We start from the raw sequence: 22996 nt of genomic DNA on the forward strand, positions 1-22996 counted from the left end.
TGGCAGCTCACGGAAGCTACTAGATCGTATGCCCTGATTCTCATGGGTGACTTTAATTTTCCTGATATCTGCTGGGAGAGCAATACAGCAGTGCATAGACAATCCATGAAGTTTTTGGAAAGCGTAGGGGACAATTTCCTGGCGCAAGTGCTAGAGGAGCCAACTAGGGGGGGTGCTTTTCTTGACCTGCTGCTCACAAACCGGGTAGAATTAGTGGGGGAAGCAAAAGTGGATGGTAATCTGGGAGGCAGTGACCATGAGTTGGTTGAGTTCAGGATCCTGACGCAGGGAAGAAAGGTAAGCAGCAGGATACAGACCCTGGACTTCAGGAAAGCAGACTTCGACTCCCTCCGGGAACGGATGGCCAGGATCCCCTGGGGGACTAACATGAAGGGGAAAGGAGTCCAGGAGAGCTGGCTGTATTTCAAGGAATCCCTGTTGAGGTTACAGGGACAAACCATCCCGATGAGTCGAAAGAATAGTAAATATGGCAAGCGACCAGCTTGGCTTAATGGTGAAATCCTAGCGGATCTTAAAAGAAGCTTACAAGAAGTGGAAGGTTGGACATATGACCAGGGAAGAGTAATAAGAAGGGTTTCTTCAGGTATGTTGGCAACAAGAAGAAAGCCAAGGAAAGTGTGGGCCCCTTACTGAATGAGGGAGGCAACCTAGTGACAGAGGATGTGGAAAAAGCTAATGTACTCAATGCTTTTTTTGCCTCTGTCTTCATTAACAAGGTCAGCTCCCAGACTGCTGCGCTGGGCATCACAAAATGGGGAAGAGATGGCCAGCCCTCTGTGGAGATAGAGGTGGTTAGGGACTATTTAGAAAAGCTGGATGTGCACAAGTCCATGGGGCCGGACGAGTTGCATCCGAGACTGCTGAAGGAATTGGCGGCTGTGACTGCAGAGCGATTGGCCATTATCTTTGAAAACTCGTGGCGAACGGGGGAAGTCCCGGATGACTGGAAAAAGGCTAATGTAGTGCCAATCTTTAAAAAAGGGAAGAAGGAGGATCCTGGGAACTACAGGCCAGTCAGCCTCACCTCAGTCCCTGGAAAAAATCATGGAGCAGGTCCTCAAAGAATCAATCCTGAAGCACTTGCATGAGAGGAAAGTGATCAGGAACAGCCAGCATGGATTCACCAAGGGAAGGTCATGCCTGACTAATCTAATCGCCTTTTATGATGAGATTACTGGTTCTGTGGATGAAGGGAAAGCAGTGGATGTATTGTTTCTTGACTTTAGCAAAGCTTTTGACACGGTCTCCCACAGTATTCTTGTCAGCAAGTTAAGGAAGTATGGGCTGGATGAATGCACTATAAGGTGGGTAGAAAGCTGGCTAGATTGTCGGGCTCAACGGGTAGTGATCAATGGCTCCATGTCTAGTTGGCAGCCGGTGTCAAGTGGAGTGCCCCAGGGGTCGGTCCTGGGGCCGGTTTTGTTCAGTATCTCCATAAATGATCTGGAGGATGCACTCTCAGCAAATTCGCAGATGACACTAAACTGGGAGGAGTGGTAGATACGCTGGAGGGGAGGGATAGGATACAGAAGGACCTAGACAAATTGGAGGATTGGGCCAAAAGAAATCTGATGAGGTTCAATAAGGATAAGTGCAGGGTCCTGCACTTAGGACGGAAGAACCCAATGCACAGCTACAGACTAGGGACCGAATGGCTAGGCAGCAGTTCTGCGGAAAAGGACCTAGGGGTGACAGTGGACGAGAAGCTGGATATGAGTCAGCAGTGTGCCCTTGTTACCAAGAAGGCCAATGGCATTTTGGGATGTATAAGTAGGGGCATAGCAAGCAGATCGAGGGACGTGATCGTTCCCCTCTATTCGACATTGGTGAGGCCTCATCTGGAGTACTGTGTCTAGTTTTGGGCCCCACACTACAAGAAGGATGTGGATAAATTGGAGAGAGTCCAGCGAAGGGCAACAAAAATGATTAGGGGTCTAGAACACATGACTTATGAGGAGAGGCTGAGGGAACTGGGATTGTTTAGTCTGCAGAAGAGAAGAATGAGAGGGGATTTGATAGCTGCTTTCAACTACCTGAGAGGGGGTTCCAAAGAGGATGGATCTAGACTGTTCTCAATGGTAGCAGATGACAGAACGAGGAGTAATGGTCTCAAGTTGCAGTGGGGAGGTTTAGATTGGATATTAGGAAAAACTTTTTCACTATGAGGGTGGTGAAACACTGGAATGCGTTACCTAGGGAGGTGGTAGAATCTCCTTCCTTAGAGGTTTTTAAGGTCAGGCTTGACAAAGCCCTGGCTGGGATGATTTAACTGGGAATTGGTCCTGCTTCGAGCAGGGGGTTGGACTAGATGACCTTCTGGGGTCCCTTCCAACCCTGATATTCTATGATTTATCACTCTAAGCATTATTTTCAGTCAGCTTTCCAGAAATATGTTCAGATAGATGTTCTCTGCTGTTGAAAAAAAGCCAGCTCCCTCAAGACACAACTGGAGTCAAGGGTTGCAAGACAGCCTAATGCCACCCATGTGCACACCACAGTGGTTTATCAGCCAATTCAACAACCCATCAGTTCTGTCAATGTTTTTCATAGGACTGAGTGGATGTTTACATTAACTGTAGGAAAGGGGCTAAGATACAGGCTGCCCTCCTTCAAAGGAAGACGCTCCACTCTGAATTTTACCCCTTCCTCAGGTTTGGGGCAAATTCCAGCATGTGTTGCAGAGATTGCATGGACGCCCCCCTCCCCCAAACCCTTCATCATTAAAGGCTTGCATAACCACATTCCAATCACAGCTTCAGCTTCCACTTACATGAGGGTCATTCTTGTCAGTTGCCAGCTTGTGCAGATCAAGGAGTGACTGGTTCACATTCTTTTCCAGGTGCAAGGCACACTCCATTGCTGTCAGCCCATTCTCCCAATCATCACGATCTGGTTTCTAATATAGGAAAGAGAAAGCACACAACATAAGAATGGCCATACTGGGTCAGACCAAAGGTCCATCCAGGCCAGTATCCTGTCTGCGGACAGTGGCCAATGCCAGGTGCGCCAGAGGGAGTAAACCTAATGAGAACGATCAGTGATCTTTCCCATGCTATCCATCTCCACCTGCTGACAAACAGAGGCTAGGGACACCATTCCTTACCCATCCTGGCTAACAGCCATTAATGGACTTAGCCTCCATGAATTTATCTAGTTCTCTTTTTAATCCTGTTAGAGTCCTAGCCTTCACAACCTCCTCAGACAAGGAGTTCCACAGGTTGACCGAGCACTGTGTGAAAAAGCTTCCTTTTATTTGTTTTAAACCTGCTGCCCATTAATTTCATTTGGTGGCCCCTAGTTCTTAAGTTTATTAATTAACTTAAGTTCACTTGGTGGCCCCATACCACAACTTAGCTACCATCAGAGGCCACACACAGCAGCAGGGCAGAGAACAGACACTCAGTTCAACAGAATCTCATTGGAACCAAGACACTGGACTTTGAAGGTTTAAGTTTGGCAAGTTACCTTTCTGAACTATGGTCATAGAATCATAGAGTATCAGGGTTGGAAGGGACCCCAGAAGGTCATCTAGTCCAACCCCCTGCTCAAAGCAGGACCAATTCCCAGTTAAATCATCCCAGCCAGGGCTTTGTCAAGCCTGACCTTAAAAACCTCTAAGGAAGGAGATTCTACCACCTCCCTAGGTAACGCATTCCAGTGTTTCACCACCCTCTTAGTGAAAAAGTTTTTCCTAATATCCAATCTAAACCTCCCCCACTGCAACTTGAGACCATTACTCCTCGTTCTGTCATCTGCTACCATTGAGAATAGTCTAGAGCCATCCTCTTTGGAACCCCCTTTCAGGTAGTTGAAAGCAGCTATCAAATCCCCCCTCATTCTTCTCTTCTGCAGGCTAAACAATCCCAGCTCCCTCAGCCTCTCCTCATAACTCATGTGTTCCAGTCCCCTAATCATTTTTGTTGCCCTTCGCTGGACTCTCTCCAATTTATCCACATCCTTCTTGAAGTGTGGGGCCCAAAACTGGACACAGTACTCCAGATGAGGCCTCACCAATGTCGAATAGAGGGGAACGATCACATCCCTCGATCTGCTCGCTATGCCCCTACTTATACATCCCAAAATGCCATTGGCCTTCTTGGCAACAAGGGCACACTGCTGACTCATATCCAGCTTCTCGTCCACTGTCACCCCTAGGTCCTTTTCCGCAGAACTGCTGCCTAGCCATTCGGTCCCTAGTCTGTAGCTGTGCATTGGGTTCTTCCGTCCTAAGTGCAGGACCCTGCACTTATCCTTATTGAACCTCATCAGATTCCTTTTGGCCCAATCTTCCAATTGGTCTAGGTCCTTCTGTATCCTATCCCTCCCCTCCAGCGTATCTACCACTCCTCCCAGTTTAGTATCATCCGCAAATTTGCTGAGAGTGCAATCCACACCATCCTCCAGATCATTTATGAAGATATTGAATAAAACCGGCCCCAGGACCGACCCTTGGGGCACTCCACTTGATACCGGCTGCCAACTACACATGGAGCCATTGATCACTACCCGTTGAGCCTGACAATCTAGCCAGCTTTCTACCCACCTTATAGTGCATTCATCCAGCCCGTACTTCCTTAACTTGGTGACAAGAATACTATGGGAGACCGTGTCAAAAGCTTTGCTAAAGTCAAGAAACAATACATCCACTGCTTTCCCTTCATCCACAGAACCAGTAATCTCACCAGTAATCTGGTCCATCTTACCAGATTAGTTAGGAATATTTTTACCATAGTGGCAGTATAGAGATGCTGTTCAAGAATCTATATAACCCCAGAGTAGCCTAGTACTGAACAATCTGTTTAGACTACAGAAGTGTTCACCTGGTTTAAAGAGTCCCAAATCTATCCAAGATTTTATTAGCGCCACATTATCTAAGCATCTCTCCAAAGTGATCTTATTGGTGTCTCTCTTGAGAAGGTCTGACATTAGCAACAGTTGCTAATATAAGGCCACATATGTACAGGTGACAGCTTTACTATCTAGATCAGTGGAGGGTTTTGCCTACCCTTGTTTGGTGGATCAATCCTCTATGTAAATTTCAAGAAATGAAGCTTCTATACATGGGAAAGTGACCTAGTGTGCAGCCTGAAAATTAAGTGTCATGAGACAACTCACCAGCAGCTCAGTACTACAGGGAAATCTGGTCTTCAGCCAGATAAGCCACTGCTTTAAGCCAACCCAGGTCTCCAAAAGAAGGGGTGAGGAAGTGAAAACCAGAATATTTGTTGTGCAAGGGCCAGTGCTCCTGACCTGTGATTTTATTCAGGAAGTGAAGATAGTAGTGTTAAGTAATTACTGGTGTTCTGAAAGGCTTTGCAACACATGCAGTCTTCTGACCAGACTGATGCTCAAGAGCACCTGTTGTAGCACTGGGGATATGTAAAAACATAGAACAGTTCAGTTGCTTCTAGCAGCAAGATTCTCCTGAATGCCTTTATTAGTTTTACTTTAAATTTGAGACTCACAATGAAGCATTTTGAACCTCTTTAAAGAGTCATTTCTATACCACATAGCTGATACAAAACCACCACTAAGCCAGTCTGGATATGTTGATTACAGACTCTTAGCTAATCTACTCCCATGGGATTCTGCAGGGAAGGCATAGCACACCACTGGAAACACCATGATATTAGGGTTTCCCTGGCAACCATGAATCTAAAGAGGACTAACATCAGTGGCAAGACAAAACAGAAGCTGAGCTGAGGGAGAGCTCCAGTTGATATGATTTGCAAGAGACTAGCATGGGAAGGTGGTTATTTCATGTACAGTGTAAAACCAGCTCTGAGTACATCTTTAGACTAAATGTGTTGTGTATCACAGGAAAGACATACATACTAGGAGATTAAAAATACTGTAGTACCAGTATCAAACTATCATGGATGGTTGTTTTTACCAGATCTCTGCACTGCAATTTTTTCCCCCAGTGCCTATTCACAAGTTCATAAAATACAAGATATCTATGTGCCTACTGTTACACTACTAGTGACTTGTTAGCCAACATTTGAGGAGATTGCCCATACTGGCTTTCATAGCCCCTCTCTTCCAGCCTGGGAGCAGGCCAGAAGAGGAAGTTACCATACTGCACTTTATGCCCTTGAGGCATCTCCTTAGCATGGCTGCTAACCTTGATGTCCTGCAAAAAGATGCGACCGCCCCTCTGGTTCTGCAGCTTCATGAGTTTTTCAGCATGCTCACGCTCCTCGTGGGACTGGTGCAGGAAATACTTGGCAAAGTTCTTTAGAGCCACATCATCCCGGTCAAAATAGAAAGACTGAAAACAAAATTCAGATACTACAATCAAGACTTCTGCATTCACAGGCTCCCAGACCGAAGATCTTAATAATCAACTGAATTCGGTCATTCCTACTGTTCCCTTCATTCCGGAGCTGTCAAGTTAGCAGGCTTTGGGATGTGGCGTAACTTCCACTCTATAGCAGATTGCAACTTGATACCTGTGCTCCTAAAAGGGACTGTGTGCACACATGCCCAGCCATTTCACCCCTGCACACCTCTTCACCTGAGGTGGGAAGCCAGTTTGACTTTACGGGGAGTTAACAGAAATCTTAGTTCAAACCCCTCCCCCTCCCCCCAGGCCGAACTGTATCCCTTCTGAGCACCATACTTTAAAAATCTGACAGTAGAAAGGAAGAGAAGCTGAAGAGATCAGTTTAGCATGTATGAAGTGCTATACACCCCTACTACAGTAAAAATGTTAACCAGGAAGTTGGGGGAATGGGGGGGGGGGGCGCGCGCATGCTGGTTAGTCAAAAATGCTGGTTAAGTTAGAGTAATACTTACCAATGGAGGGAGGGAGTTTGGGTGTGGGAGGTGGCGGCAGCGGCTCAGAGCAGGGGGTTGAGGCACAGGAGGGTTTTGGGGTGCCAGATCTAGGCAGCTCCCCACAAGCAGCCACATGTCCCTGCTGCTCGTAGCAAGGAGGCACAGCCAGACAGCTCTGCACACTGCCTCAGCCCACAGGCACAGCTCCCACTGGTTCCCAGCCAATGGGACCTGAGGAGCCAGCGCTCAGGGCAGGGGCAGTGCCCAGAGCCTCCAATGGCTGTTCTTCTGCATAGGAGCAGCAGGAACATGTCCCCACTTCAGGGAAGACATGTGGAGCCAGGTAGGGAGCCTGCCGGCTCTGCACCAACTGGACTTTTAATGGATATCAGAAATGCTGGTTTCTAGAGCTTTCAGGTTGGTAAAGTGCCAGATACCACAGCTTTTACTGTGTTGGGAACAAGCTGTTGATACTGATTACAGTTCAGTATCGTGCTCCTGTAACAGCTTAAGATGGCCATTTACTATCTGAACACATTTTTGGGCCAGATACTTCTTTGTGCTTTACTTAGCCCTTTTTTAGAATGGAAGTTGTAGAAAGTTCTGTTCTCACTTTTGGAGAAATGAATATGTTTGTAAATGATAAACAAGTATCACTTTGACATTGTTTTTTTTGCTAAATTGGATTATGTTTTGAGCTCTGTACAGGACCTAGTGCTATATTCCTCTAACATCTTGTTTTCTCTAGGTCAGATGTTAAAAAGCATGTCCTGTTCTTTAACTTCTTAACCACACTTTGGTGCTTTTTTGAAGTCTGATCATATGACCAGAAGTGGGACATTTGGAAAGATACCAGAGTCTGATCTACTTCAGAGCAGATTGCAGAGTGACCCTTAAAGAGCTTCTCAAAATGTGCTCTTCTTGCAAGAGACATTACCTTTATAAGCCACTGGGCAGGTGATAAAGCTAATCTAAAACTAGTATAACAGAACTTTGATGTCACTGCAAATGACTAGAGGTGAGCATTTGGCAGTACTTTAAGTCAAGGGATCGGTGTTTACAGTGTTTGTACAGAGCAGTACAAGGGATCGGTGTTTACAGTGTTTGTACAGAGCAGTAGGCACCTACTTAGTTGAGGTCAATTCACAACTGAAAGGAGCAATAAATACACAACCCTGCTCTCCTCTGATTTGAAATGCCAAGCGAGTCTGAATCTTTCTAGTATCTGCTAATCCAAGAGTGAAGTTTCTAGTGCTGTTGTGGCAATTCATATGGCACCTCAGAAGTACACCAAACACTCCCATCTACTATCAAGGCTAGTTTGAAGTTCTCTCTCTGCCTCAAGGGGCATCCCTGACCAGAGAGTTTGAGTCCATCACTGAGGAGCTAAAGAGACACTTATGGGCTGTGAGCCTACCGTCTTAGGCGCAGTACGCGGCCTCACCGGCAGGGAGAAAACCCTTAACACACGGATAGTCAAGGCCCACCGACAGAGAGAAGCGCCCCACCCCCACCAGAAGAAAGAGGCCCTGGGCGAGGGACCCACCCCAGGGGCGGCAGCTGCCTCGCCAGGAGGCTCCGCTCCGGCCTCAGCCCCAGGCCGGCGCCGGGAACAGCCCCGCGGGGCAGCTGCCTGCGCCGCGCAGATAAACCCGGGCCGCGCCCGCGGCGGCTCAGCCAGGAGGCGCCTCCCCTGCGGGCCAGGCCGCTCCCGGGGCCGGGCCGGGCCCGCTGCGTCACCCGGCTCCGCCTCGGAGCCCGCTCGGAGCCGAGTCCCCCGGCGGCGGGGGAGGAGAAGGGAGAGCGGGGCAGGCCGCGAGGGCAAGGCTGACCCCGCCCGCGCCGCCCCCCGGCAACAAAGGAGGCGAGAACGCGGGGGGCGGCGCCGCCGCAGCGCCCAGGCCCGGCGAGACTCGGCGCTTCCTCCCCGGCTCCCTCCGGGCCCCCGCGCGCGGCTGAGGCGCCTGGTAGCGGCCCGGCCCATCGCGCCCCCCCCGCTCCCGCAGTAGTAACGCGGCCAAGGCCCGGCCCGGCCCGGCCCGGCACTCACCATGCTGAGGTACACGTAGGAGGCGTAGAGCTCCAGGTTGATCTGGCGGTTAACGGCCGCCTCGCAGTCCTGGTTGTAGTTCTGGCGCACCTGGGATGGAGACGAGGACATGGCGCTGCTGTTGCTGCTGCTGTTGCTGCTGCTACGGGAGCCGAGAGGATACAAGGGTCGAGGCGGGGGGGGGGGAGTCCGAGCGGCGGCGGCGGTTCCGTCCAAACACTGTTGAAGCAGGAACCCCCGGGGCTCGGGTCTGTCTAGGTCGCGTGGTCTGAACCCCCGCAGCCCCCGCCGCCGCCTTATATAGCCACGTCGGAGAGCGCGCCGGGAGGCCACGCCCAGCCCGCGCGCGCGCGCGCGCTCGTCAGCGGGGGCCGGCGCAGCAGAGGGACCCGCCCTGCGCAGAGGCGGGGCCGCCTGTCTCAGCGTGACTCAGCGGGTTGCGCCGCTGGGCGCGTGTCTCGGCTACACAGCGAGGGCCGCGGGGCCCATCTGTGGCTGTCCGGCCTCCCCCTCAGGCCCCCTGTGCCCGCTCGCAGCCAGCCGGCGCTGAGCCGCACGCAACGCCAACCTCGGTGCGGGCAGAGCCTTGCTCTTCCCCTCTCCGCCCAAACCCCTTCACTGGAGCAGTCCTGGGTCCTTCTGCCCGCCAACAGTGACACACACCCGCTTTCTCTCTCAATTCATGACAGAATAATGCATCCCATGGCCTGGGGAGATGATCTGGCCCAGCTGTGTATATCCCATAAAGGACCATCCACACCTGCAGCACTTTGTAATAATAATAATAATTAATAAAGAAATAACAATAATACTTGGCACTTCTATAACGCCTCTGCTACAAGGATCACAATTTGCTTTCAAAACGTATGTTGGTATCGTTGCTTTTAGCTCACTAGCACCTTACTGAGGGCTGCTTTAGAAATATAAACAAGAAACACTTTTAACACTTCAATCTTAGATTTAATTTGTCATTGCCCAGACCTTACTTTTGTTTCCTGGTGTGAGAGAAATGGGCCTTGCTCTGATGACATCTTTTTCAGGACTGAATCTGCTCAGTTATAAAACCCAAGGAGCCAGAATGACTAGAGTCTCCTAGTCCATAATAATAGTGGTCTTGAAGCCAAATTTCTCTTTATGTACATCTGTATAACGCAAGTGAAATTAGTAGGGTTGCCAAGTAGTAAACTGAGGGCAGAATCTGGCCCTGAGTGTTTTGAAAGGTAGACGCATATTCTCCTAGAACAACAATAAGAATAGCAGTTTTAACTACCTTGATATGAACTGGATGAAGTACTTATTAATTAAGGTAGGGTATTTTGGGGAGAAGTAATTTCTTGATCACTTACATAACAGTTGTTTTTCTGCGAGTTTGTTTTGAAGATGACTCCAGTTGTACAGGAAATTAGTGTAAATGCTCCATTGGGTAACAATGACGGCTGCTAATTTAAGTTTGATATCGTAACAGACAAGTGATGCATGGACGTAACACAATGACAATGCACTTTAAAGAGAAGATTTCACAATATGAGACAGATAACCACAGAATACTATTTATGAATGACTGATTGGAGGATTACTGGGGTTTTAAAACACTTTTGACAAGAGTCTTCCAGAAAAGGCTCTGAAGGAAAATAATAACCATCTAATTTAAGTGAAAATCCCAGTGGGTCTTACAAACTAATCAAACAATAGGGAATTAACTGAGTTGTAAGAAATCTCTGCCCCTCAAAGTGGAGGGAATTCTTTGATAGGGTCTTGCAGCAATCCATATCGGGATACATGATTTTATATGTTAACAACTTAGAGGAAAAAGAGGACAACAAGTTGGTAAAGCTGACAAATGATATAATAATGGTATAACGTACACGAGTCCTGGTAAGAAACTAAATTTTATTTCCTGGTTCAAGTCACTTGATCTGGGTCAGGGTGAGAAAGTTTAACACCTTTATCATATGACAGGAGTCAGTGGTGTACTATAGAATAATTCTTTTCCTTATTTAAATTAAATGCAGAGAAAAACATAGTGTCAGTTAAAATAAGAACCAAAAACTAAGATGGCCAGTTAGTAAAATAGTAATAGAGAAGTCATGGATGAAGGTCAGGGTAGACAATCCAAGCTCTCTGACAGATGGGAGGAATATTTTTGCATCTGATTGAGTACTGCCAACCCTACACGTTCAAATATCATGAACCAGGGCCCCAAAATCATGAGATTTTTTAAAAATAATAAATCTTGGGTTTTCTTTCTTTGTTTTCTGGTTTCTGAGCCTTTAAGGTGTACTATGGTCACAACCACAGCCAAGGGCTGGAAACTCCCTTTTTCTTAAAATGAAAGCTAAAATTCTCGGGTAACTTCATAATAGGATCTGGGACTTTATAAAAAACACCAAATATCAGGAGACTCATGATAAAATCACCGTGACTGAAACTCAGCAGTTTTCTGATCAAAAGTTCACTTCTTGTTCTCAAAACAGTTCCTGTTGCAGTGACCTTGTTCAGTCATTGACATGGATACACAACCTAGAGCTTACTGTGACTCATGGAGCTCATGGAACAATGATTAAGAAATCAACTTGCAAACATCTAGAAGATAATCAGGTTAAAAGTAACAGTCAGCATGGATTTGTCAAGAACAAATTGTGTCAAACCAACCTGATAGCTTTCTTTGACAGGGTAACAAGCCTTGTGGATAGGGGTGAAGAGGTAGATGTGGTATATCTTGACTTTAGTAAGGCTTTTGATACTGTCTCACATGACCTTCTCATAAACAAACTAGGGAAATACAACCTAGATGGAGCTACTATAAGGTGGGTGCATAACTGGATGGAAAATCATTCCCAGAGAGTAGTTATCAGTGGTTCACAGTCATGCTGGAAGTGCATAACAAGTGGGGCCCCACAGGGATCAGTCCTCGGTCCAGTTCTGTTCAATATCTTCATCAATGGTTTAGATAATGGCATAGAGAGTACACTTATAAAGTTTGTGGACGATACCAAGCTGGGAGGGGTTGCAAATGCTTTGGAGGATAGGATTAAAACTCAAAATGATCTGGACAAACTGGAGAAATGATCTGAAGTAAATAGGATGAAATTCAATAAAGACAAATGTTAAGTACAGTGGAGTCGCATCATACGCGCACTTAACTTAGGTGAATTCAACTATATGCGCTCGGCAAAAAAAAAGAATAACAATAACTCGCAGCGGTGGAGTACTGTACAGGAGTCGACGGGAGAGCGCTCGGGGGTCGATTTATTGCGTCTAGACTAGATGCGATAAATTGACCCCCGCTGGATCGATTGCTGCCCGCCGATCCGGTGAGCATCTCGCCGCGCTGAGTGTGATTCTAGTGTTTAAAGATACGTATTTTTCATACAACATGGCCCCTAAACGCAAGCCAACTACTTCATCTGGTGCTCAACTGAAGAAACAGCGATCTGTTCCAACGCTGGAGGAAAAACTGGCTGCGTTGGACTTATTGAGAGATGATATGTCGGTCTCCACCATGGTGCGTAAATATGGCCTTAACGAATCTAGCATCCGTGCCATCAAGATTCGAGAGAGAGAAATTCGTCAAGCTGTGGCATCAAGTGCTCCGATAACTGCTACGGTGATGAGCTAGGTGCGTGATAAGACTTTAGTGAAAACTGAAAAGGCATTGAACTTCTGGCTGGAAGACATGAACCGTAAACGGGTGCCTATCGATGGCAACACGTTGCGAGAAAAGGCTCTTAGCCTCTACGCGCTGTTCAAACCTCCCGCCAAAGAGGGACAGCCTTCTGATGAAAAGGAATTCAAAAACAGCCAGGCAGTTTTAGGAACCGCTTCAACCTCAAAAACGTGCAGACTACTAGTGAAGCTGCATCTGCCAATGAAGAGGCAGCAAAAAGCCTACCCCGAACAATTAAAGAAAATCACAGAAGAAAAGGGCTACCTTCCGGAACAAGTTTTTAATGCTGACAAGACTGGGCTCTTCTGGGAAAAAATGCCCAACCGCACTTACACTTCGAAATCAGAAAGACAAGCCCCTGGCTTCAAAGCAGCTAAAGACCGTGTGACTGTGTTGTTATGTGGCAATACGGCTGGGCATTTAATAAAGCCGGGCTTCCTCTACAGGGGCTGCAAATCCCCGTGCCCTAAAAGGCAAGAACAAAAATCTCCTGCCTGTGTTCTGGCAATCAAATAAAAAGGCTTGGGTGATGGCAGCATTATTTCTGGATTGGTTCCACAAGTGTTTCATTCCGGAGGTCAAGCGGTACCTCGAAGAGAAAGGACTTGACTTTACAGTGTTGCTGATCGTAGACAATGCTCCTGGCCACCCTGCGGCACTCCGGTTTGCGCATAACGACGTTGAAGTCGTCTTTCTCCCTTTTTTATTCTTTCATTCTTCCGTCTCTCTCTCTTTTTGACTATACGTGATTTTCGCCTTACGCGCTGACTTTAGAACCTAACCCCTGCATAAGATGTGACTCCACTGTATTCCACTTAGGAAGGAACAATCAGTTGCACACGTACAAAATGGGAAATGACTGCCTAGGAAAGAGTACTGCGGAAAGGGATCTGGGGGTCATAGTGGATCACAAGCTAAATAGGAGTCAACAGTGTAGCGCTGTTGCAAAAGAAGCAAATATCATTCTGGGATGTATTAGCAGGAGTACTGTAAGCAAGACACAAGAAGTAATTCTTCCACTCTACTCCACACTGATTAGGCCTCAACTGGAGTATTGTGTCCAGTTCTGGGTGCCACATTTCAGGAAAGATGTGGACAAATTGGAGAAAGTCCAGAGAAGAGCAACAAAAATGATTAAAGGTGAAAACATGACCTATGAGGGAAGATTGAAAAAACTGAGTTTGTTTAGTCTGGAGAAGAGATGACTGAGAGGGGACATGACAACAGTTTTCAAGTACATAAAAGGTTGTCACAAGGAGGAGGGAGAAAAATTGTTCTTAACCTCTGAGGATAGGACAAGAAGCAATGGGCTTAAATTGCAGCAAGGGCGGTGTAGGTTGGACATTAGGAAAAACTTCCTAACTGTCAGAGTGGTTAAGCACTGGAATAAATTGCCTAGGGAGGTTGTGGAATCTCCATCATTGGGGATTTTCAAGAGCAGGTTGGACAAACAACTGTCAGGGATGGTCTAGATAATACTTAGTCTTGCCTTGAGTGCAGGGGACTGGACTAGATGACCTCTTGAGGTCCCTTCCAGTTCTATGATTCTATGTTTTTCATTGTCAGTGACTGGATGTATGTGTGTATTACATCTGTCAGTACAGGAATACGGTCAAAGGCATTATGGATGTCCTAAAGAAATAGCCAATATCCTTCTTGGTTTTGTTTAGATGTCTTCTGTCCCTCCTGAAGGACTGACCATCAGATGTGGTTGTTACATATGACCTTAGTGTGGATGATATATCAATTACTTTGGCAGGTTGCCAGCCACTCTGTTTGAAATCTTACATTTTCCTCCACTGGTAAAAGAAGTAACATTTTGACACTTTTTTCTCTGCATTTTTCCTGTTTTAGTTTCCTGCCATATTGCTCTTTTTGCACCTACTTCAGGTTTTTTATTGTTATATTTGGCTCAAGAAATTTGCCAGATGTTCACACTAAATTTTTTCTTGTTTTGCTCATGAGTCTCTAAACTGGTGACCCGAAAAAAATCCTTGTGCAGTACAGTGCAATATTCTAGAAATGCTAATGTTGAACCTACAAAGTGGCAGTTCTCTTGAATCGAGTTCTTTCCTGTTTGTACTTGACTTGCCTGCTAATTCTTTTGACTGTGCACAACATGGTGTATTTGAACTTATATAACAGAGAATTGCCAAAATGAATTATCTGTGAATTGTGGGCCAGTGCTATTTATTCTTCCACAATCTTGTGGTGAACAAACTGTGATTTACAATGTGTTATTACATTGCTACACGAAACATTGTGCAACAGCTCAGTTTAAAAACACTTGAGCAGTAGTCCGCTAAGAGATAATCTTTCTCATTTAACTCAGATAGTTCTGTGCCAGCCTTAGGCTAAAGGTGATCAGGAATGTCATGTGGTTTCATCGGTTCTTTTACATTCTGCTTTCTGTATTGATTGTAGATTTCACAATTGTAACCTTAGCTTTAATTACAACATTTATGCCTGGCCAGAATAAGACATCTTGGGCTCTCCTCTTACACTTCTCACTATCCAGGTGGATACAATGAAGTACGCATAGCATTTCCAACCCTCATGCGGTATGTTTTTTATAATATGATGCCCTTTGTACAGAATCAATTCATATTCAGCAATTTCATATTTATAATCGCAGTAGATTTTATGCTTCCAGGTTTGTAGGCTTTTTTTCTCTAGGCCATCCATCTAGAACAGAGGTGGGAAAACTACAGCCCACGGGCCACATCTGGCCCGCGGGACCCTCCTGCCCAGCCCCTGAACCCCTGGCCCAGGAGGCTAGCCCCCTCCCCCTCAGCTCACTGTGCCGCCGGCGCAATGCTCTGGGCGGCGGGGCTGGGAGCTCCTGGGGCAGCACAGCTGCAGAGCCTGACCTGACCCGGTGCTCGGTGCTGCACGGTGCGTGGCCAGCTCCAGCCGGGCGGCACGGCTGTAGCGCCGCCAGCCACCGGTGCTCCAGGCAGCACGGTAAGGGGGCAGGGAGCAGGGGGGTTTGGAGAGAGGGCAGGGGAGTTCGGGGTGGTGGTTGGGGCGATCAGAGGGCGGGGAACGGGGGGTTGAGTGGGGGCAGAGCTCCCGGGGGGGGCAGTTAGGAAGGAGGGGGGTTGGATGGGGCGGCGAGGGGCAGTCAAGGGCAGGGGTTCCGGGGGCAGTCAGGGGACAGGGAGAAGGGGTGGTTGGATGGCAAGTCAGGAATGAGAGGAGGGGTTGGATGGGGTGGCGGGGGGCAGTCAGGGGTGGGGGTTCCGGGGGGTGGTCAGGGGACAGGGAGCGGGTTGGGGTGAATGGGGCAGGTGTCCCGGGGGGGCATCAGAGAACGGGGGGGGGGTGTTGGATGGGGCAGGAGTCCCAGGGGGGCCATCAAGGGGCAAGAAGCAGGGCGGGGTGGGGTCCAAGCCACACCTGGCTGTTTGGGGAGGCACAGCCGCCCCTAACTGGCCCTCCATACAATTTCCAAAACCCAATGTGGCCCTCAGGCCAAAAAGTTTGCCTACCTCTGATCTAGAAATACTCTTTCAAACTGTTGTAGGTTTGTGTTTCTCATTTGTGTTTGCCCAGTACTATTCTAGAAGTGGGTAGTATTTGAGTCATATTTATTTCAGACTCTTCTCCCTGAAGCATTTTCTTTTCACTGTTCATGGACGCTCTTGAAAACAAGTGTGTCTAAGAAGGTTCTTACCCAGCCTTTATTTCATAGTTAATGAGTAGTTTTGCAATTTCATGGTCATTTTCATACTTTTCACAATGCTTCTATAATAAGGTTTCCGGGGGGTTATACTCTGTTTCTATCACAACTGATTACTTCTCATAAATGTATTCATGAAGGTGTTCACAATCAGAAACAATTCCCACCATTTCCTTGTTAACCTCCACATAGATCTGTTGTGTTTTACTGAGTGCACAAGGAAAAAGAACCTGATAGTCCAAATGTATTCCTTCTAAGGAGTCAGTAACCTGACCGTTACCCACAACAGCCCAGGGACTGAGCTAACGTCTCATGAGAGTACCCTTGCTTCATTGATTTGTGCCCACCCTGGCTTTGGGCTGCTTCTGTAGGCAGATGCCATTGCCTTGTTGGCCTGAGATGGAGCCATTTCCCATGCGGCTGGGAGGCCAGCATGTATGGCCTTCCTACACAAGCTCCAGGCTGTTGAACCCCTGTGTCCCTTTGGACAAATGGAGCCAGCTCCCTTGTTATTTATAGTTCAGCTATTTTGCACAGAAGGCAATGTGATCTAGTGGTTAGAACACAGGACTGGCCATCAGGAATTCTGAGGACAATATCACCTAGCTTCCTCACAGGGTTTTTGGGAGGGGGATTAATTATATGTGCAAAATGCTTTGAGGTTCTCTGACGAACGGTGCTACAGAAACACAAAGTGCTGTTAGGTTATGGGATTGGGTGGATGAGGTCAGAATTTACCAGTATCCAGCATAAGGCAGCTGGGGCCCTGTTTGTGCAGAGCTCAGTCCTCCTGCATCTGTGGGGATTATAGATAACTGGCTATGCTGGAGTGTAACGTTATGAAAGAGAAGCCACACCTATTTGGTTCAGGGCAGAGTTTAGCAAGTTTTATGGGAAGGAGCATGTCTCACCTAGGGCAAACAGCTGCACATAGGACTGGGCCTAGCCTAATACTGATAAAAACTTTCCATGAAAATCAATTCTGTTTTTAATGTGATCTAATTCATTTTGACTGTGTCTGTGCCCCCTTTGATGCGAATATCTCAGTGACTGTGTTTGTGGGCAGGAATATTGGCTGGAACTATGAATTTTAAGCAAATATTGGAGACTATTTGCAGAAAGTGAATTTTGAACTTGTAAACATAGAAACCAGATATAAAGAGTTGGTCTTATCCAGTCAGGGGGCTAAAACATACCATGTAACCATGCATCTCAGCAATACTAAGTCCCCACTTCTGCAGCCAGGGCTGGATTTAGGGGAGGCAACCCAGGCGACTGGCAGGGGTGCTGGGCTTGGGGGGCACCAGACTCGGGGTGCTGTTTTTGTTGTTAGCAACAAAAGGGAAAATAGAATGTTTGAAGTAAAACATCTCAGGTATTCCATATGTGGATTCATTTTTCACTAACCTCCTAGAACAGTGGTCCCCAAACTTGTTCCACTGCTTGTGCAGGGAAAGCCCCTGGCGGGCCGGGCCGGTTTGTTTACCTGCTGCGTCCACAGGTTCGGCCGATCGTGGCTCCCAGGGGCCGTAGTTCACTGCTCCAGGCCAATGGGAGCTGCTGGAAGCGGCGCGGGCCGAGGGACGTATTGGCCATCGCTTCCAGCAGCTCCCATTGGCCTGGAGCCGCGATCGGCAGAACCTGTGGATGTGCCAGGTAAACAAACCGGCCCGACCCGCCAGGGGCTTTCCCTGCACAAGTGGCCTAACAAGTTTGGGAACCACTGTCCTAGAATGTTGTGGACCTTTGTAGAATCTTGTGGAACCTTGCAGACTTTCTGAGAACTACATTTTCTTTGAACCTCCTAGAATGTTGTCAGCCATTCCCTCGCGGGTATATAAGGGGCAGGGCATCGCCCCTTATATAATTAATTTTCCTATCGCCAGTCAGTCAGTGAGATATAAGAATGAAGTGAAGTGAAGTGAAGTGAGAGCCCAGCTGCGATATTGTTAGGGTGACCATATATCACCGTTTTAGCCGAGACAGTCCACTTTTTCAGTTCTGTTCTGGCCGTCCCTACTTTTTCATTAAAACTGGGCATTTGTCCCTGGTTTGTGCAGGCAGTGCTGCCTTCCGAACTGTCCCCCCAGGCAGCAGCCCCCTCTCTCTGGCTGCAAGGCAGAGCAGAGAGCAGATTCTGCTGTCCCGGGGTCAGCTCTGAAGGCAGGCATAGCACCAGAGAAGCACTACCTTCAAATCGGTGTTGTCCCTGCCCCGTCCCCGCCAGGCGCTCTCCACCTGCAAGGCAGAGCAAAGAGTGGCAGCTGCTACCCGGGGTGATCAGCTCTGAAGGCAGCAGTGCCTGCCAGCAGCATTGGAGAAATGTGCTGTGGACAGGCAGCACTGCTTTCAGAGCTGACCCCCTGGGCAGCAGCCCCACTTGCCGGCTGCAAGGCAGAGCAGAGAAGTAAGGGTGACATAGTACTGCCACCCTTACTTCTGCGCTGCCTCAGAGTCTGAGCCTTCCTTACTGTGAGGCTCAATAGAGAATGCTTTGAGCAACTTGACCAGGAGGCTGTATAGAAGCAATAAATTAATTTTCCTATCAACTCAGTGCAAGGTCAGCAACGAGAAGGTGGGAACCCCATTTACTGATGGGCACAAAACATGGCTAAATGGATTGTCAGCATCAGCAGGGTTGACGGATGCCGCACGCAGGTCATCTGATGGGGGTTAGTGTCCGTACTCTAATTTGTAAATGCTAGTTTTTGTTGAAAGAAAAGGAGTACTTATGATGGCACCTTAGAGACTAACCAATTTATTTCTCTAAGGTGCCACAAGTACTCCTTTTCTTTTTGCGAATACAGACTAACATGGCTGCTACTCTGAAACCTGGTTTTTGTTGGTTAGCTGAGTTGCAGCTGTAGGCTGAAAGCAGCGTGATGGTCTCTTCACAGCTCCAATGTTTGCCTAGCTTGGGAGCCTGAGTGATGAAACAGTGTGAAATAGGAAGGGGTTTTAATTGCATATTATGTGGTAGCTAAGAGTCCCTGGAGGCCAACAGGCTGCCTGCCATAGAGGCAGAGTGCTGTGTTCAGATGCTGGGCCACTTGCTAATCAATTCTACCCCGGTGTTTCAGTAGCAGATTTACCAGGCCATAGAGATCTCTGGTATAAACTCTTTGACTTGAAGATTAACCTGGCCCATAGCAAGGAATTGATTCAGCAAAACAGGTGCTATCAGGAGCAGGGTCCCAGCCAGAGGCAGACTGACATCATGTATCCAAAAAATCCCTACAAGGAGTATAGACAGTTCATTCACACACATGTTCTCCTTTTTCAAGGGCTGGTTGTGTTGGAAGTAAGGGTGGCAGTACCACCATGCTACCCTTACTTCTGTGCTGCTGCTGGTGCGGGTGCTGTCTTCAGAACTTGGCACCCCAGCAAGCAGCTGATGCTCTCCATTGCCCAGCTGTGAAGGCAGTGCTGCCACCAATCACAGGATGTTGCCAGGTGATGCTTTTGTTCCTTTTGTGTGTGGAAGGGGAGGGCATATCCTGAGAAGAATCAATAGTTTGTGTATTGTCATTTTTTGCTATAAAAATGTCCAGGAAACATCTGTGTAATTTTAATGAAGACCTCCAAAAACAATTCAAGTTTTTTAAAAAAGATACTTCAACATTGGACAACAGCAAAGTTATATGCGAGACATGTGGAGCACATTTCTCCATTGCCCACGGCGGTCAAAATGACATTACCCAGCACCAGTATCTTCAAAGCAAGAAACACAGAGATGCTCATAAAAGTAAGTGTTTAACACCGAGTGTTTCAGGATTTTTTCTGAGGCAAGACACAGAAGCTGAAAAAGTTTTTGCCGGTGAGGGAGTGTTTGCTTACCCCTCAGTGCGGAACGGACAACGTTTCCAGTCTAGTGACTGTACATCAACATTAATTAGGAAACTGTACCAACCTACATTTTCATCTGCTTGCACAAAATCTGAGGCAATCGTTTGCAATGTCTTAGCCCCTTTATCCATTGAAGAAGTGCAGCCTGAGTTTGGCAAGTGTTCCTTTATTATGCTTAGTGTTGATGCATCAAACAAAAAGGAGCAAAAACTATTTCCTGTTCTTAGACGGTATTTTCTCCCACTGAGTGAGGTTTGCACAAAAATTATTGACTTTTCGTCTCTACCTGGAGAAACATCAGATTTGCAGTGTGCATTCATCCAGCAAGTGATTGAGAAGTACTCTCTTAGTGACAAGATTGTTGGAATCTGTGCAGACAACACCGATACTAACTTTGGGGGTGCCAGACATTGTGGGAAAAACAATTTGTGGTGAAAGCTCCAGGACAACTTAGGAACAGAATTCTTTGGAATTGGGTGCGGTGCACATGTTGTGCAAAACTGCCTCCAAACTGCAGTTGGCTCTCTTCCTTTAGATGTGGAGAGCTTTGCTTTAAAGGTTTACAAATACTTTCATATCTACACGATACATGTTGAAGAGCTGAAAGATTTCTGTCCATTTGTTGAAATTGAGTATACCGAATTACTAGAGTATGGCAGCACACGATTCCTCTCACTGGGGCTAGCAATACACAGGATTTTGTTGATTTTCGATGGGTTTAGAGCATATTTTCTCTCTCAAGATAAATGCCCGATGCTGCTAAAGAAGTTCTTTGATGATCCTGCCACTCAACTGTGGCTTCTATTTGCCAGCAGGCAAACTGCCACGTTCCAAAACATAATGGAGATGATAGAGAAAAACGATTAGTCAGCGACAGAAGTTGCACTACAAATACGTTCCCTACACGGTAACTTATCGGAGAGGCTTTGAGAAAGATTTGTCACAACAGAAGTGAAGAATGTAGAATGCGGGCAAATGAAAGAAAAGGAGTTTTACGATGTAGTTGACAATTTTTACACGACATGCCTGTCCTACTGAAAGCACTGGAGATCTGCCTTTGGGTGCACCAAAAAGTTTGAGTGGGCTCTGCTGAGGAATATCCTGCAGTGGGAGCAAATGCAAGCCTAGAATTCCCACTTTAAATATGTTGGATGGGAATCATCTCTTTGACGAGTGGTCTAATGCAAATCAATTGTCTCCAGTTGTCTTTCAGACTGGAACCATCAGAGAACGCCCGTCACTGAAAGGTGGCAGAAGATTTTTGGAGAGACGGACCGTAATGCAGTACAATACACAGATCTAGTCAAGGCTGTGGAATTTGTGCTGTGTCTGCCTGGTACTCCAGCGACTGTTGAACGTGTCTTTTCCATTATGAATGATGTGTGGTCTCCTGAAAAATCACGTCTGAATGAAGGCTGTCTTCTGTGTGCGAGTTAACTTTTCTCTAGACTATACTGCATTCTGCGACAAGTTGCTGAAAGACAAGCAAACCCTCAGAAAAACAGCATCATCAGAACAGCTTCACATCCTGAAGAACAGCAAGACAAGGAACAATGCCAGTAACCCACTGAGTTTTAAGTAAAATATATGTAACCATGAAACATATGAACACACACATATATATAAAATATATGAAACTGCCTTATCTTTTTTGCGTACTGTAAGTAAACTCCCCTGAGCACTGACCATCTCTTACCTGGTGTCCTGTTTCCAGTTTAGGGAAATATGGTCACCCTAGATATTGTGAACCTTGTTTTACTGTAATTGTGAAAGTATATGTGTGGTTTAAGACTTTGCAGAGAGGAAGTAGCAACTAATAAAGGACATATTTAATAAGACGCCAGAGATAGCTAGCGAGATCCCTATCTATGCAACAATATAAAAGAAATACTGTTACTTCTTTTGCTGTGCTTAACACGTAATGTCTTATGACTTTCTAAGACTGCGGAACATAGACTTTTGCTCTCTCTAATACTGTCCATTTTCCCCCATAGAAAATAAAAGATGCCCCCAAAGAAGCTTTCAGGAGCTCAGTATAGGAAGCGAAAAGCTCAGTTGCAATCTTATTTGCAGCAAGGGGCAAATTTGATGGGAAAATATCTGAAACAGAACAACATAGACCAAGCTTTAGGCAGTAGCAATCGTCCCAGTGCAGAAGAAATTGAGAAGTGAAGTGCAAATGATGGAAGTCCTATTACTAAGAAATTAGCAAATTAACCTGAAGATAAGGAAAGGAAATGTGAGGAAAGTGACTGAGAATCATCCAGTTTTCCTGGTGGCATAAAGAAGAGGGATGATAAAGAAGAATGTGGCTCTGTGATGGGGTGACTATCCCACACTCACCCTGCAGGGTTTAATGCTGGCCAGATGGACCAATTAACCCATTAGGCAGCTGATTAAGGAGGATGAGCTGAGCAGGAATAGGCAGGGTCTATAAAGCCCAGAAGCTGAAAGCAGAAGGGGCTGCTGGGAAATAGAGGGGACTTTTGAAACTGGTAGGCCCAGGAAGAGAAGGGGAACCAGCAATAGGAAGAAACCCAGGGAGTGAGGCTAGAGAGAGAAGGGCCCAGACTGCTGAGCTAAGGGTCTCTGGGCTGGAAGCCGGAGAAGAGGGCAGGCCCAGGTTCCTCCAACAGCCACTGGGTGAGTGGCACTGAAGCAGTGAGTGAGAGGACTGCCTAGGATTATTGAGGAGTTAAGTTCCCAGAAGAGGGGGAACACGGACAGTGACACAGCCGGAGGGCTGAGTCACGAAGAGGACACTGCAGTTCCTGAGGCTGAGAGAGAGAGACTGCAGGCAGACAGCAAAGACAGAGTGACAGTGTGCAAACCACGGACGGGGGTCGGTGGGGGCGTTGCAGCCTCAAGCTAACTCCCAGAGTACCAGGAGGAGGTGCCAGTTGGGCAGTAAGTGGTGCACCCTGTGACAGGCTCACATGAAAAGAAGAAT

General features: G+C 47.1%; 1 protein-coding gene across 1 annotated transcript in view; it reads right to left on the reverse strand.

Annotated features, from left to right (window-relative positions):
- The window catches only part of FTH1 (ferritin heavy chain 1), an 11433-nt gene extending 2297 nt beyond the window's left edge, over positions 1-9136 (reverse strand). Inside the window, exons 1-3 of the mRNA XM_073346967.1 lie at positions 8852-9136; positions 6146-6292; positions 2792-2917 (exon numbers count right to left, since the gene is read on the reverse strand). Coding sequence (XP_073203068.1) covers positions 2792-2917; positions 6146-6292; positions 8852-8962 — 384 coding nt within the window. The 5' untranslated portion in view covers positions 8963-9136. The remainder of the gene's footprint in view (positions 1-2791; positions 2918-6145; positions 6293-8851) is intronic.
- Between the last annotated feature and the right edge of the window lie 13860 nt (positions 9137-22996).

The sequence above is a fragment of the Lepidochelys kempii genome, chromosome 6 (genome assembly GCF_965140265.1).
Source record: "Lepidochelys kempii isolate rLepKem1 chromosome 6, rLepKem1.hap2, whole genome shotgun sequence".
In the NCBI taxonomy this organism is placed as follows: domain Eukaryota; kingdom Metazoa; phylum Chordata; order Testudines; family Cheloniidae; genus Lepidochelys; species Lepidochelys kempii.